The sequence below is a fragment of the Cervus elaphus genome, chromosome 20, assembly GCF_910594005.1.
Source record: "Cervus elaphus chromosome 20, mCerEla1.1, whole genome shotgun sequence".
NCBI lineage: Eukaryota > Metazoa > Chordata > Mammalia > Artiodactyla > Cervidae > Cervus > Cervus elaphus.
The window spans coordinates 24,114,834-24,132,400 of NC_057834.1; the positions used below are offsets into that span (position 1 = coordinate 24,114,834).

Here is a 17,567-nt window from a genome sequence, read left to right on the forward strand (position 1 = left end):
ATTCTCCTTGTTGCTTTCTGTCATAGTTGTCCTTTGATTAATTCACTGTGACCTGCTGACTGAAACAAGGTAGCTTTTATTTAATCAACAAATATTTCTTAAGCATGTCCCAGTAAGTGTCCTAGGCCCTTACCAAGCATATAGTGGTGAATGAGATGAATATGGTCTCTGCTTTCATGCAGCTCACAGTTAAGTGGGAAAGAGAAGCATCCTGTAAATTAAAAAAAACAGTGGTTTTAACTGTGATCAGTGATAAGGAAATCAGCAGGGTACTATAGTAGGAAATACTCTGCAGAAAGGTTGACTGCTTTCTAGAATGTTAAGGAGACTTTTTTGATAATTTAACATTAAAGCTGAGATCTTAAGCAAGAGGAAAGAAGCAGCCTTGCTAAAAATAGAAGGAACAGCATCCTGAGCAGAGGGTTGCAAAGACCTTGAGGTGAGAACTTGGTGTATACTGGAAGCTGTTAGACAATCTGTGCGTCCCACTGGAGAGTTAGTGAACAAAGGGGAGAATTCATAAGATGAGACTGAAGCAGTAAGCAAGGACCATAAACATAGGGCCTTGTTAGCTAAGGGAAGGGATTTTATCAAATAGGGAATCAACAGGATTAGCCAAGATTTCTAAAAATTTCTGAGTATTTAATGGATGTATTAGGAGCAGTCAAGAAAGAAAGTATTAAGCCTGTAATTATTAGTCATTTCTCTGGTCCATGTAAGAAATGGCTTGAACAGGGATGATGACGTAAAGTTAGAGCTGAATAAGTAGCTGTCAGGCTGGTGAAAATCAGTGGACCTTGCTGGTGGGCTGGGTGCGGGAAGAGAGAATGAAAAGAGGAAGGCCTAAAGACCGTGCCAGGTCTCTAGTGCAGGCCTCAGAGTAGAAGAGGAAGTGAAGGAGCAGCGTGTTTAGAATATGTTGGGGCCCTGGGGAGGCACGTTCTAGAAATAGTGTGTAAGCAGCTGGTCCTTCTGGCCTAGAACTCAGTGCAGAAGTTTGGATAATGTCAGCGTTCGTTTCACTATATTTCAGGCACTGTTCTGGATACTGAAAATGGCAGTGAAGGGAGCCAAATCCTCTGCCTAAATGGATCTTACAGGGTATGGATGAGATCATCTAGGCAGAGGGTGCAGAGAGAAGAGGGCCCAGCACAGGGCCCTCACAAACTCTGACGTTTTCACACTGGGAGAGGTTGAGTTTTTCATCTTCTAGGACCTTTCAGCCCACAGTTGCTATCCATATAAATCATCATAGCCAATCATCAGTGTTGATGAGGGTTGAAGAGATGAAGAGAAAACCTGGGATTATAGATGCAGTAATTTCACAAATCTCATTAGGGTACTTGTTGGTGAGGCAGAAATAGCTTGCTTTGGTTCCTTGGATTATCTCATTCTTTTGGGTTGTGAGTTGTGATCCTCCTGTTGTCGTTGTTGAGTCACTTAGTCGTGTCTGTCTCTGCAAACCCATGAATTGCAGCAGTCCAGGCTTCCCTCTCCTTCTCCGTCTCCCTGTGATCTTCCTATGTGGACCTTTCTTGTGTTGCAGGCTTTCCTTGAATGTCTGATTGTCCTTGGCTCTGTTCACATTTTAGAATGAGGCTGTAAAGATGCATAAGTGCTCTGTGTTGTCCAGTGGGGACTGTCAACTGATCAAGCTTTGCTAAGGGAAAACAGACAAAGGAGCTAATTGTAAAGCTGGAGGTCGAATCATAAATTCCAGAATTCTGAGGGTTTTGCCCTATGTTTTCAGCATGCATTCTTGCTGCCTAGTTCTCTAAGAACAGGTCACTTCTTTGCATGGAGTCAGGGAAGTTAACTATTCTCTGTACAGAAGAAGTCCAGTCTCATATCTTGCCTCTGCTTTCTGGCCAGAGACATGTCCATGAGTTCAGAGCTTCTCCAGAGGTACATAAGTAGGTTAGCGTCTGTGCTGCCTATTCCGTGAGCACTGAAGGCTGAGACTTCGTTTGTCTAGTCCCATCAGTTCTCACTCCTTCGTTTACTTTCTGTATCCCACAGGTTTGTTCAGTTCTCTTCCTTGGAGGCCTCTTCCTGTTTTCTCCTCTGTTGTGGACATCTCCTATTATGATTGTTTGACTTTCATTTTGATAGGGTCTTAAGGGCAAGAGGAGATAAATTTTAGGCATCTTGAACCAGAGCATTTGTAGTTTTAAGAGGTGCAGTTTTCTATTTTGACATCACTTTAGAATAACTTTTTCTTAGTCCAACTTGAGGTTTTGATATTTAACAAATACAACTTTTGTATGTAAGGCATGAGACTAGGTTCTGTGGGAAGCAAGGTGAAGAGTAACAGGGTTGCCCTTGCTGTCAGAGTCTCCTGTCTGATAAGAGCAGTAAAGCACGTTATGCATGAGTTATATATGATAATTTCTGAAAATTCTTAGAGAGTTTCAAAAGATTATGATAAATCACATGAGGGAGAAATTGCTTCATGTATTTAATATATGAAGTACTTTATAGAATAAATGTTTTATTTGCTTCTTCTGGAAAGATGGATAGAATTTCTGTGAGCAGAGATTTGGGTTAAAGGGAGGACCTTTCCAAAAGAAGAACATGGCCTGAGCAGTGATTCAGGATTGAAAACATGGAGAGTCTGATTGAGAAAAAACAGTGAGTCAGTTTGACTAGAGTGGAGAGCATCAGAAACTGTCAGATGACAGTGGTTCCTGAGAAAAGGGAAAGGCAGGGCTGTCCTTGAAAAGGAGGAAACTTGACCCTGAAATAAGAGGAAAAGAGTTCTTTGAGACCTTTGGGTATCAAGAGAAGAGTGTAAAAGTCCTTTATGCTGCACATTATTTTAATGGATAAGATCGTTTTGAAACTTCAGAAGTGAGTTGCAGACTTAACAGACATACTCACTTATGATCTTATGTTATTACTTTAGAGTGGAATTTCATAAAGGAAGCACATTGGAAATTATTAAAGTTTAAGCTAGATTTGAGGTTGCATAATGCATTTTAACATAACAGTATACAAAGTTCTGATTACTGACAGTTTTTAGAATGAATCTTCCTTTACTAGAAAATACATTCACATTTTGGGATAATTTGGAGGAAGATCAGTAAGTATAAATAAAACCAGATCAAAATAATGTCCTTTTTAACAGTATGATGAGATTTGGAGACATTTTTCCCTGGAGTCAGATTTTTCTGGGGTTTTTGTTGTAGTTTGTTTTAATACTGGGATACATTGTAATATTTTAATTGTTTTCATTTAAAATATGATCTCCAATGGAAAATGTGTATATTAAGTAGGTGCTCTTGGGAATTAAGATCTGGACAAGAGCAAAATTTCTTGGTTTCGCGTGGACCTGTGAGGACTAGATTCAGTTTTCTTTTGTTCGCGTCTCACTGGGGTCTAGTTCACTCACAACGCTGAGCTAGTGTCAGGCGTATGGCATGGTGGTGCAGATGCATGTATCCATCCTTCTTCAGATTCTGCTTCCCATACAAATTATTACAGAGTATTGAGTAGAATTTCCTGTGCTATACAGTAGGTCCTCCTTGATTCTCTCCCTGATACATAATAGTGTTTCAGTGTTAATCCTAGCCTTCTAATTTATCCCTCCACCCTCACCTTTCCCCTTTGGTGATTGCAAGTTTATTTTCTAGCCCCGTGAGTCTGTCTCTGTTTTATAAATAAGTATATTTTAATATATTTTTTAGATTCCACATATGCTTATGGGCAAATGTCATATAATATTTGTCTTTGTCTGGCTTACTTCACTTGATATGATAATATCTAGGCCATCCATGTTACTGCAAATGCCATCATTTCATTCTTTATGGCTGAGTAACATTTCATTGTATATATGTATCATGTCTTTGTCCATTCCTCTGTTAATGGACATTTAGGTTGCTTCCATATCTTGGCTGTTGGAAATAGTGCTGCGGTGACATTGGGGTGCATGTATCTTTCTGAAATATCATTTTCTCTGTAAATATGCCCAGGAGCAGGATTGTAGGATCATATGATAGGTCTCTCTTTAGCGTTTTTAAGGAACCTCCATCCTCTTCTCCAAAGTGGTTATACCAACTTACATTCCCCACCAATGGTGTATGAAGGTTCCTTTTTCTCCACACCCTCTCCAGCATTTATTGTTTGTAGAATTTTTGACGATGGCTGTTCTGACCAGTGTGAGGTGAAACCTCTTTATAGTTTTGCTTTGCATTTCTCCAATAGGTAGTGATATTGAGCATCTTTTAATGTGTTTGTTGGCCATCTTTATATCTTCTTTGGAGAACTTTCTGTTTAGGTCTTCTGCCCATTTTTTTGATTAGATTGTTTGGTTTTGATACTGAACTTGCAAGAGCTGTTTGTATGTTTTGAAGATTAATCCCTTGTTGGTTGCTTTGTTTGCAAATATTTTCTCACATTCTAGGTGTTGTCTTTTTGTCTTGTTTATGACTTTCTTTGCTGTACAAAAACTTTTAGGTTTCATTAGGTCCCAGCTGTTTATTTTTGTTTTTATTTTCTTTATGAGGTGGGTCAGAAGACAGAGTGCTGTGATGTTTATGTCAGAATTGTTCTACCTGTGTTTTCCTCTAAGTTTTATAATAGTTGGTCTTACATTGAGGTCTTTAATCCATTTTAGTTTATTTTTATGTATGATGTTAGAGAATGTTCTAATTTCATTTCCTCTGCATTCCAGTTTTCCCAGTACCTCTCAATGAAGAGACTATCTTTTCTCCATTATATAGTTTTGCCTCATTCAGTTCAGTTCAGTCACTCAGTTGTGTCCGACTCTGAGACCCCATGGACTGCAGCAGGCTAGGCCTCCCTATCCATCACCAATTCCCAGAGTTTACTCAAACTATGTACACTGAGTTGGTGATGCCATCCAACCGTCTCATCCTCTGTCATCCCTTCTCCTCGTGCCCTCAATCTTTCTCAGCATCAGGGTCTTTTCAAATGAGTCAGCTCTTTGCATCAGGTGGTCAAAGTATTGGAGTTTCAGCTTCAGCATCAGTCCCTCCAGTGAACACCCAGGACTGATCTCCTCTAGGATGGACTGGTTGGATCTCCTTGCAGTCTAAGGGACTCTCAAGAGTCTTCTCCCATCACCACAGTTCAAAAGCATCAATTCTTCGGTGCTTAGCTTTCTTTATAGTCCAACTCTCACATCCATACTGGAAAAACCATAGTGTTGACTAGACAGATCTTTGCTGACAAAATAATGTCTCTGCTTTTTAATATGCTGTCTAAGTTGGTCATAACTTTTCTTCCAAGGAGCAAGTGTCTCTTAATTCCATGGCTGCAGTCACCATCTGCAGTGATTTTGGAGCCCCCCAAAATAAAGTCTTTTCACTGTTTCCACTGTTTTCCCTTCTATTTGCCGTGAAGTGATGGGACCAGATGCCATGATCTTAGTTTTCTGAAAGTTGAGTTTTAAGCCAACTTTTTCATTCTCCTCTTTCACTTTCATCAAGAGACTCTTCAGTTCTTCTTCACTTTCTGCCATGAGGGTGGTGTCACCTGCATATCTGAGGTTATTGATATTTCTCCCAGCAATCTTGATTCCAGCTTGTGCTTCTTCCAGCCCAGCATTTCTCATGATGTACTCTGCATATAAGTTAAATAAGCAGAGTGACAGTATACAGCCTTGACGTACTCCTTTCCCAATTTGGAACCAGTCTGTTCCATGTCCAGGTCTAACTGTTCCTTCTTGACCTGCATACAGATTTCTCAGGAGGCAGGTCAGGTGGTCTGGTATTCCCATCTCTTTCAGAATTTTCCACAGTTTATCCTGATCCACACAGTCAAAGGCTTTGGCCTAGTCAGTAAAGCAGAAATAGATGTTTTTCTGGAACTCCCTTTCTTTTTCAATGGTCCAGCGGATGTTGGCAATTTGATCTCTGGTTCCTCTTTTCTAAATCCAGCTTGAATGTCTGGAATTTCATAGTTTACATACTGTTGAAGCCTGGCCTGGAGAATTTTGAGCATTATGTTAGTGGCATGTGAGATGAGTGCAATTATGCAGTAGTTTGAGCATTCTTTGGCATTGCCTTTCTTTGGGATTGGAATGAAAACTGACCTCTTCCAGTCCTGTGGCCACTGCTGAGTTTTCCAAATTTGCTGGCATAATGAGTGCAGCACTTTCACAGCATCATCTTTCAGGATTTGAAATAGCTCAACCGGAATTCCATCACTCTACTAGCTTTGTTCATAGTGATGCTTCCTAAAGCCCACTTGACTTCACATTCCAGGATGTCTGGCTCTAGGTGAGTGATCACAACATCATGATTATCTGGGTTGTGAAGATCTTTTTTGTATAGTTCTGTGTATACTTACCACCTCTTCTTAATATCTTCTGCTTCTGTTAGGTCCATACCATTTCTTTCCTTTATTGTGCCCATCTTTGCATGAAATGTTCCCTTGGTGTGTCTGATTTTCTTGATGAGATCTCTAGTGTTTCCCATTCTCTTGTTTTCCTATATTTCTTTGCACTGATGGCTGAGGAAGGCTTCATATCTCTCCTTGCTGTTCTTTGGAACTCTGCATTCAAATGGGAATATCTTTCCTTTTCTCTTTTGCCTTTCGCTTCTCTTCTTTTCACAGCTATTTGTAAGGCCTCCTCAGACAGCCATTTTGCCTTTTTGCATTTCTATTTCTTGGGGATGGTCTTGATCCCTGTCTCCTGTACAGTGTTACAAACCTCCATCCATAGTTTATCTGGTACTCTATCATATCTAATCCCTTGAATCTGTTTGTCACTTCCACTGTATAATTGTAAGGGATTTGATGTAGGTCATACCTGAATGGTCTAGTGGGTTTCCCTACTTTCTTTAATATAAGTCTGAATTTGGCAGTAACAAGTTCATGATCTGAGCCACATCAGCTCCCGCTGTTGTTTTTGCTGACCAAATAGAGTGTTTCCATCTTTGGCTGCAAAGAATATGATCAATCTGATTTTGGTATTGACCATCTGGTGATGTCCATGTGTGGAGTCTTCTCCTGTTTTGTTGGAAGAGGGTGTTTGCTATGACCAGTGCGTTTTCCTGGCAGAACTCTATTAGCCTTTGCTCTACTTCATTCTGTACTCCAAGTCCAAATTTGCCTGTTACTCCAGGTGTTTCTTTACTTCCTATTTTTGCATTCCAGTCCCCTATAATGAAAAGGATACCTTTTTCGGGTGTTAGTTCTAGAGAGTCTTGTAGGTCTTCATAGAACCATTCAACTTCAGCTTCTTCAGCATTACTGGTTGGGGCATAGACTTGGATTACTGTGATACTGAGTGGTTTGCCTTGGAAACGAACAGAGATCATTATGTCGTTTTTGAGATTGCATCCAAGTACTGCATTTCAGACTCTTTTGTTGACTGTGATGGCTACTCCATTTCTTCTAAGGGATTCTTGCCCACTGCAGTAGATAACAATGGTCATCTAAGTTAAATTCATCCATTCCAGTCCATTTTTATTCATTAATTCCAAAAATATAGATATTCACTCTTGCCATCTCCTGTTTGACCACTTCAAATTTGTCTTGATTCATGGACCTAACATTCTAGGTTCCTATGTAACATTGCTCTTTACAGCTTCAAACTTTACGTCCATCACCAGTCGCATCCACAACTGGGTGGTGTTTTTGCTTTGGCTCCATCTCTTCATTCTTTCTGGAGTTATTTCTCCACTGATCTCCAGTAGCATATTGGGTACCTGTTGAGCTTGGGAGTTCATCTTTCACTGTCCTGTCTTTTTGCCTTTTCATACCGTTCATGGGGCTCTCAAGGCATACTGCTCATGGGGTTCTCTTTTGCCTCCTTTGCTGTAAATTAATTGATCCTAGCCAGGTGTCCCTGTCCTTCACCATCTCCCAGAGTTTGCTCAGACTCATGTCCATTGAGTCAGTGATGCCATCCAACCATCTCATCCTCTGTTTCCGTTTCTCCTCTTGCCCTCAATCTTCCCCAGCATCAGGGTGTTTCCAGTGAGTTGACTCTTCGCATCAGGTGCCTAAAGTATTGGAGCTTTAGCATATTCATATTGATTTCCTTTAGGATTGACTGGTTTGATCTCCTTGATGTCCAAAGGACTCTCAAGAGTCTTCTCCAGCACCACAGTTCAAAAGCATCGATTCTTCAGCACTCAGCCTTCCTTATGGTCCAACTCTCGTATCCATACATGACCACTTTAAAAACCATAGCTTTGACTATATGGACCTTTGTCAGCAAAGTGATATCTCTGCTTTTTAATTCACTGTCTAGGTTTGTTGTAGGTCTTCTTCCTGGGAGCAAGCGTCTTTTAATTTTGTGGCTGCAGTCACTGTCTGCAGTGATTTGGAGCCCAAGAAAATAAAGTCTGTCACTGTTTTCACTGTTTCCCCATCTATTTGCCATGAAGTGGTGGGACCGGATGCCATGATCTTTGTTTTTGCATGTTGAGTTTTAAGCCAGCTTTTTCACTCTCCTCTTTCACCTTCGTCAAGAGGCTCTTTAGTTCCTCTTCACTTTCTGCTGTTAAAGTGATATCATCTGCATACCTGAGGTTGTTGATATTTCTCCCAGCAATCTTGATTCCAGGTTGCGGTTCATCCAGCCCAGCATTTTGCAGGATGTACTCTGCTTTGTAAGTTAAATCAGCAGGGTGACAACAAATAGTCTTGACATAGCCCTTTTCTAATTTAGAACCAGTCCGTTGTTCCATGTTCAGGTCTAACTTGTTTCTTGTCATGTGTACAGGCTTCTCAGGAGGCATGTAATGTGGTCTGAGATTCCCATCTCATTAAGAATATTCCAGTTTGTGTGATTCACACAGTCATAGGCTTTAGCATAGTCAGTGAAGCAGAAGTAGGTGTTTTTTTGAAATTCCCTTGCTTATTCTATGATCCAGAGCATGTTGGCAATTTGAAATCTGGTTCCTCTTCCTTTTCCAGATCCAGCTTGTACATCTGGAAGTTCTCAGTTCACATACTCCTGAAGTCTAGCTTGAAGGATTTTGAGCATAATCTAGCTGGGATGTAAAATGAGTACAATTGTACAGTAATTTGAAAATGAGTACAATTATACAGTAATTGTACATTGCTTTGGCATTGCCTTTCTTTGGGATTGGAATGAAAACTGACCTTTTCCAGTCCCGTGGCCACTGCTGAGTTTTCCAAATTTGCTGGCATAATGAGTGCAGCACTTTCAGAGCATCATCTTTAGGATTTGAAATAGCTCAGCTGGAAATGCATCACCTCCACTAGCTTTGTTCATAGTAATGCTTTCTAAGGCCCACTTGACTTCACAGTCCAGGACATCTAGCTCTAGGTGAGTGATCACACCATCATAGTTGTCTGGGTCATTAAGAGCTTTTTTTGTACAGATCTGTGTAGTCTTGCCACCTCTTCTTAATCTCTTCTGCTTCTGTTAGGTCCTTGCCGTTTTTGTCCTTTATTGTGTCCGTCTTTGCATGAAATGTTCCCCTTTGCATGAAATGTCTCCATTTTGCTTAAAGAGATCTCTAGTCTTTCCCATTCTGTTATTTTCCTCTATTTCTTTGCATTGTTCACTTAAGAACGCTTTCTTATATCTCCTTACTATTCTCTGGAACTCTGCATTCCAGAGAATAGGTATACCAAAGAGAAAAGTATACCTTTCCCTTTCTCCTTTGCCTTTCTCTTCTTTTCTCAGCTATTTGTAAGGCCTCCTCAGACAACCATTTTGCCTTTTTGCATTTCTTTTTCTTGGGGATGGTTTTGGTCACCACCTCCTGCACAATGTCATGAACCTCCATCCGTAGTTCTTCAGACACTCTTCTACCAGATCTGGTCCCCTGAGTCTATTAATCACCTCCACTGTATAAACATAAGGGATTTGATTTATGTCATACCTGAATGTCTTAGTGGTTTTCCCTACTTTATGCAACTTGACCCTGAATTTTGCTACAAGGAGCTTATGAGCTGAGCCATAGTCAGCTCCAGGTCTTGTTTTTATGATTGTATAGAGCTTCTCCATCTTTGGTTACAAAGAATATAATCAGTCTGATTTCAGTATTGACCATCTGGTGATGTCCATGTGTGGAATCACCTCTTGTGTTGCTGGATAAGAGTGTTTTCTATAACCAGTGTGTTCTCTTGGTAAAACTTGGTTAGCCTTTACCCTGCTTTATTTTGTACTCCAAGGTCAAACTTGCTTGTAATTCGAGGTATCTCTTGACTTCCTTTTTTTGCATTCTAAGACCCCTATGATGAAAAGGACATCTTTCTTTGGTGATAGTTCCAGTAGGTTCTGTAGGTCACCATTGAACTGTTCAACTTTAGCTTCTTCAACATTATTAATTGGGTAATTGACTTGGATTATTGTGATATTGAATGGTTTGCCTTGGAAATGAGCTGAGATCATTCTGTCATTTTTGAAATTACACCCAAGTACTGCATTTTGTCCTTTGTTGACTAAGAGGGCTACTCCATTCCTTTAAGGGATTCTTGCCCACAGTTTTAGATACAATGATCATCTGAATTAAATTCACGCATTCCCTTCCATTTTAGTTTACTGCTTTCTAAAATGTCAGTGTTCAGTTTTGCCATCTTCTGTTTGACCACATTCATTTAATCTTGATTCATGGACCTAACATTTCAGGTTCCTATGCATTATTGTTCTTTATAGCATCAGACTTTACTTTTGCCACCAGACACATCCACAGCTGGGCATTGTTTTCACTTTGGCTCGGCCTCTTCACTCCTTCTGGAGCTATTGCTCCACCCTTCTGCAGTAGTTATAGGGCACCTACCGAGCTGGGGAGTTCATCTTTCAGTGTGATATCTTTTTGCCTTTTCATACTGTTCATGATGACTGTAGCTTTATAGTATAGTCTGAAGTCTTTTCCCCAGCCCTGTGTTTCTTTCGGGATTGCTTTGGCTGTTTGGGGTCTTTTGGATTTCCATAAAATTTTAAGTCTTTTGTTCCTGATCTTCCATTGGTAATTTGACAGGGATTGTGTTGAGTCAGCAAACTGAAGTAGTATTTTGATTGAGTCTTCCAGTCCAATAACATGGTTTATCTTTCTGTTTGTTGATGTCATCTTTAGATTTTTTAATCAGTTATCTTCTAGTTTTTGAACTTCAGTCCTTTTGCCTCCTTAGGTAGGTTTATTTTTAGGTATTTTTTTTATTCTTTTTGATGTAATGGTAAATGGGATTGTTTCCTTCTCCTTCTTATCTTTAGTGGTTAGTAGACAGACATGCGGTACTTACTGTTTGCCATGTTTATAATTTTTAAATGAAGATTCTTGCTAAGTTCAGGCAAGCCTCCTATTGGATTGGCCAAACAGTTTGTTCATCTTTCAGAAAGCCCCAAACAATCTTTTTGGCCAACCCAGTATTATGCAGCTAGTGCTGTTCTGAGTCTTAATAGACTTTGGCACTCAGGGGAAAGATATATATATATGCAGGTTTATAGTGGTTCTTGTATGTTTGTTGTTGGTCATTTTAACATCACTGCCTGAAGTCATCACTTAAACATCCGTTTTTCATTCATACCTTCCCTGCCTGACTTACCTAAAATGTCACCCTTCTGTAGCATTTCATATCACCTTTTTGTTTTTTTCCTTCTTAGAACTTATCATCTAACTTACTGTATGTTATGCCTAAATATCTTTAATCTGACTTCCCCATTAGAAAGTAGGTTTTGTGTGCATAAGTGTGTTTCATTCAATGCTGAATGCCTAGAACAAGCCTGGTAAGTAGTCTGTATTCAGTAAATGCTTGTTTTATGAGTGGATGCTAACCATAGTCACTAATATGTCTCCTGATCTCTCATTTTATTTCAAGGTAAAATTTCTCTCTTATAGTTGTGTGTTGTTTGCAATATAACATGAATTTACATCTGAGGAAGTAATGTAAAAAACTTGTTTTTTAAAAAAATCTATTTTGTATGTTAAATTAGAAATTTTAGTATTTGAGTAATAATTGAAATCATTTAAGAAAAAGTGACACTGAAGTAAGTTTGAAATTTGGCACATGAAAACTCATTAGATCAGGATATTAAAGTCTTTTTTTGTACAGGTGCAAGTGGCATGAAGAAAATGATACTCTCTTCTGTGCTTTAGCTGTTTGCAAGAAAATTGCGTAAGTTAGGAGTGTCTTCATAATACTCTAATCTGCACTGAATTCTTTGCAACTTTCCTTGTTGCTTTGACACATAGGATGCATCACTTCACCTCTGTTTCCATAGTTCCCTTTTAAACACTTTTTAAAATCATGTTACTTTTCTTATTCTGCCCCTGTCACTACTTGTTGGATGTAGTTACCACCTGAGCAATTTGACTGACCCTTCAGAAGCACTTAAGCTGAATTTTTCCTTCTAGGGTTCCTATAGGAAAGCAAAATCCCCTACTGTCGTTAAGAACAGCACTTCCTCGTGAAGGTGCTCAAAAAATATAGACCCTTTTCTCCTCATTTTGTCAGGAAAGTTCCTGCAGCCTCAGATCTGTAGGTGCTCTGTTGATCACTTTATACAGCTGCTGATCGTTGGTCTGAGAATGAAGAAGTGTTTAAGTTTTAGCCCTCCTCCTCGTGATGTCTGTCCCTGCCTTAAGTACATAAGAATTCTGGTGATCTGTACCCTCATTCCTGTTCTCTTATAACGAGGCTGATATATTTGCTAATCAAAGTATTGCTTACCACTGATATCCAGTTTTATATGTGCTGCTACCAATTCCCATTTTTATTCAAATCTCTAAATTTCTTTTTCCCCGGATTTACAGTATCTCTCACATACTTTGTTAGAAATTTTTAAAATGTGACTGCTTTTTAAATGAATTAGATAAGATGCTGATAATGAACGTTTTGAATTCCTTTTTACAGGTACTGCATCAGTAATTCTCTGGCCACTCTCTTTGGAATCCAGCTCACAGGGGCTCATGTTCCGCTTCAGGACTACGAGGCCAGCAGCAGTGTGACCCCCAAGATGGTTGTGCTGGATGCAGGGCGTTACCAGGTGGGGAGCCGACTCTTGCTGCGGGTTTCTCGTGCCCTGCTCAGCGCGGCCCTGGTCCGCAGCAGACAAAGAGCGTTCCTGCTTGGGTCTCTCTTCTCCTAGACGTGTTTTTAATCCTTCATGGAATGTCAGTTTTTAATCCAATTGGATTTTGCATAAGATCCTTTCCTTTCCTGGTATATTTTTTCCTTCTGGGGAACGTTTGGCATTAGTCTTTATACAAAACACATTCAAACATTTATTCAAAAAATTATATGATACACATTTTTGAAGTAGATATTTTAAATACAAGACCTGATTCCGGATTTGATTAGAGGCTAATATAATTTCCGTACCACCTCTCTTTCCTCCTTGCTCTATTTACTTACTCGTAGACCTTGCTATACTACTGAGAACATAGCAGTTAAGAGTATGGGCTCTCTAGTTGAATTCCTGAATTTCACTTCAGGTTCTGCTGCATGTAGGCTGGGTGACTGCAAGTTATTTGAACTATCTGTGCTGATTTCTTATCTGTAGAACAATAATAATAATAAGGGCTAGTAGTTGTAGGGTTAAATGTAGCAGCATATGAAAGTACTAAGAATTCTGCCATAGAATATAGTATATAATAAATATTATTTTAAAATAATAAAATAGTGAAAGGGGAACTCCAAAATGGAATCAATAATTGACACAAATAACTGTTAGTATCGATCTCAAAGGCAATACTTATGCATAGCAAAAGCAGCAGTCTCAAAAGTTATATACTGTATGATTCCATTTATGTGACATTCTTGAAAATACAAATGATAATGATGGACATGTCAGTGGTTCCCAGGGAGTCGGGGAGGTGTGTCTGTGAAGGGATAGTGTGAGGGAGGTTTTTGAGGTGATAAGATGGTTCTGTCTCCTAACTGCAGTGGTGGTTTCACAGATCTCCTTGTTAAAACTCAGAAATGTAACCCCCCCCCCCCAAAGTCTGTCTTACTCATGTGACAGTTTTAAAACCTGGGCAGGACTGTTCTCTCTGTATTGTTAACCCCAGCCCAGTGATTCTTTAGGGGGGCCAGTTTTTGTGCCGTGCAGGAGACACTTGGCAACCCTTGGAGACGTGTTTGGTTGTTAACAGCTGGGAATGGGGCGCTGCTGGCTTCTCGTGAGTAGGTACCAATAAGCCTGCTAAACACCTGATAATGCACAGTGGAAGAAAGTGAGAGTGAGCGTCACTCCATCACGTCCGACTCTGTGCGACCCATGGACTACACAGTCCATGGGATTCTCCAGGCCAGAATACTGGAGTGGGTAGCCTTTCCCTTCTCCAGGGGATCTTCCCAACCCAGGGATTGAACCCAGGTCTCCTGCGTTGCAGGCAAAGATTCTTTGCCGGCTGAGCCACAAGGGACAGGACAACCTTCTAAACAAAATATTACTTAGCCTAAAAATGTCAGTAGTATCCAGGATGAGAAACCCTGCCTTAGCCCCATCATCGCTGTCTGTGTTGAGACTACCAGGTTTAGTCACGTTATCCCCCCTTTCATTGTTAGCATCAATCACTATGCAAGCTCAAAATACCTAGATCCTCGCTCATTTCCCAGACTCATCTTACTAGGCCAGTTCTGTATTCAGCCCTCCCCAACTGTGTGTCTTCTCAACCTCAGCTATCAACAAAATCTTGTATCGTCAGCCTCCGCTGGGGAAGGCCTGTTTTCCTCCTTGATTCTAACTAAAATTTGACTGTCCTCTAAAGACACTGTTTCCCTGTTAGCTCTTTAAAATGGAGACATTTTTTCCCCCTCATTTATTGTGGGCCTAGATTTGAGGTAGTTGTCCTTATTTAACTTTGTGGCCTCCAGACTTCCTAACTTCTCTCTAAAATCACTAGGCTTTGAATCTCATGTCATTCAGGCTGTAGCACCTGATAACCCCTTTTTGGAGTCCCTAGGCCCCTGAGTTGGACGTCTTCATTCTTAGAGCAACATTGAGGCAGAAGATAAAACAGTATTGCCATCAGAATTCTTGATTACAGTTTCCCCATAGATCTTTCTAACTGCCTGATATTTCATTTCCTTGACTTCCCCTTCTCCAGTGGTGCTATCTCCTGCCATCCATCAAATATCCACTCCCATGATCATATTCTAGGTCCCAGTGGCATCTTCGCGCAGTCTCAATTTCAAGCATCTTGCTCTCCGACTACCACTGTCTTTCTCTGGTACCTCAGTGCCAGCAGTTCCTTTATCTTGACTGAGACCTTCTACGTCTCCACTGTTCTGAAGCCCTCCTTCACAGGGTCGCTGCACTGCACAACTCTAGGGGTGCCATTCACATGGACGGTGCTGCACCTTGCGTCTTTCTCTCTCCTCACCTTGCCCTTCACCTCCTCCCTTCCCTTTTTAGACTCCTTGCTCTGTTATTTCCACTCACTCGCACTGGCAACTCCAGTGGCCTTTCATTCTTCATCATACTTGGTTAATAAGCACTAATCCTGATTAAATCAGCTTTTTACCCACTCTGTTCTTACACACTTGAAAAGAAACTACCATACTGACTGGTGGTATTTCATCTCTGTCACCTCCAGCTTCAAGTGAGCCCTTAGCAGTGCGTGGCAGTTGTCCATTTCTCTGGTTTGATTAATCTTCCTCTCTCCTAGGCAGTTATTTTTCATCTTCTCTCACTTCAAACTTCCATCACCTCTTCCTTCATCCTTGTTCTAGCTGACGCTCTTATCCCCTCCTTCTCTGAGAAAATAGAAGCAATCAAGAGGTTTTCCATGTATTCCTACCATTACATTCACCGTATACTCTGCTTCAATGTATGAATTGTCTATGTTTCTATCTAAAGCCAATCCTTTTATTTCTATATATCTCATTCTCTTACCTACCTAAGGACATGGCTCTAATGACTTTATACTTTATCCTTCATCACTAGGGTTTCTGTCTGTTCTGAGTTATTCTTATTAGGAAACATTGTATGATCTCATATTTAAAAATAAAAACCCTTTTTTATGCTGTAATTTCCCCCTCGAAGACTTCCTTCTGCTTTCCTTTACAACAGTACTCTTCAAAAGTTGATCAGACATTGGAAAGTGGGTGTTAGTTTGTATTTAAGGAGTAATTTGAAGTAGATGATCCAATAATAAGAAATAAACGTTTCCCACTTTTCTTTGTTTGTTTGTCGGTTGCTTTTTACTTACAGAAGCTAAGGGTTGAGAGCCCAGGATTCTCTCATTTCAGCTCTTCTAATCAAGACCAAAGATCAAACACACCCACTGGTAAGTATCTTATGTTTAATAAGGCACCTTAAAAAGTTAGGGTCTTTCCAAGATTCCAGGCTATGGTACTTAAACAGATGTTCCAAATTGGCTTTAGGACATGAGAATCTTGAATTGGGAGTTTTACTTGTCAAATGCACTTTTTTTGGATATGTGTGACTTTTTACCACTTTGATAAAATTTAACCTACTCTTCAGAATTTTGTTCAGGGCATTTAAAGTAAAGCCCTTGTAGCCGCTGCTGTTTCGTAGTTTTGATGTGAGGGTGCCTTTGGGGAAATGAGAAAGTTTAAAAAAGCTAGTGACATGAAATTTCAAATGGTCCCTGAAGAACTTCAATTAACATTTCCAGGACTTAAAAAGAATATTCTTGTTCAGCCTTTAGGCATTTACTCTAAGAATTATCTCCCCTTTTGATGATCTGTTCAATCATGGTTAAGTGAAAGGCATGCAGTAGGATGAATCAATTGAGGAAGCTGTTTATAATGAGACTGTAAAATTGCTGCATTTCTTTTCTTGTATTTTTAATATCCTAGGTGACTACCCATCTGGGGTGAAAATCTCTGGCCAAAACAGCAGTGTTCGGGGAAGAGGGATTACCCGCTTACTAGAGAGCATCTCCAATTCCTCCAGCAATATCCATAAATTCTCCAACTGTGAGACTTCAGTCTCGCCTTATACATCCCCAAAACACGGATACAAATCTTTCTCTTCCTTATCTTAATGATGGTACATTTTTCAATTTCTGGAAAAATAGCAGGCCCAACTTCCCTTCTGACTATAGTCATATATTGAACAGATGACATCAATGATAAATGTCATTACTATAAAAACTACCTAATTTGTAAGGAAATTCTGTTTCATGGATTAAAAATAATTGTGGTTGGAGAAGATCTCGGCATTTTTGCATTTTTCTTTAGGGCTTGTTCTACTTTCTGACTGTATTATGGGAATGCCATTAAAGTTTTGAGTCCTGTAATAAAACCAGCATTTTAAGAGTTGTGCTTTTGGGAATGTTATATTTTTGTATCTTTTCCTCCACAATAAAGGTATTGAATATCTGTTATGAAAGATTTTAAAATAGTCTTATGTATTTCTTTCCATTATGAAATGTGGAATGGTACCCTTGAGACCAGCTCTTTTCATTGCAAATATCTAAGAAAATTAGTCTTTAACAAAAATACTTTTTCTACTTAAAGTCTTTTAAACATGCTGACTTTAGCAAAAGTCATTTGAAGAATGAGAAACCAGAAGGAGATTATGTAATTTTCCCCAAATCATATGGCTGGACAGTGACCAGATTCCAGGTTTACTTGACCACAAAGCTTTCTGCATATTCCAAGCAGATGTATTTTGAGTCAAGAATTTGGCCTGTTTGTGACTG

At 39.8% G+C, this 17,567-nt stretch overlaps 1 protein-coding gene across 1 annotated transcript in view; it reads left to right on the forward strand.

Annotated features, from left to right (window-relative positions):
* Nucleotides 1-17,258, forward strand: part of MAEL (maelstrom spermatogenic transposon silencer) — a 48,626-nt gene extending 31,368 nt beyond the window's left edge. Inside the window, exons 9-12 of the mRNA XM_043877380.1 lie at nt 12,004-12,066; nt 12,805-12,937; nt 16,109-16,184; nt 16,720-17,258. Coding sequence (XP_043733315.1) covers nt 12,004-12,066; nt 12,805-12,937; nt 16,109-16,184; nt 16,720-16,907 — 460 coding nt within the window. The 3' untranslated portion in view covers nt 16,908-17,258. The remainder of the gene's footprint in view (nt 1-12,003; nt 12,067-12,804; nt 12,938-16,108; nt 16,185-16,719) is intronic.
* Nucleotides 17,259-17,567: the final 309 nt, after the last annotated feature.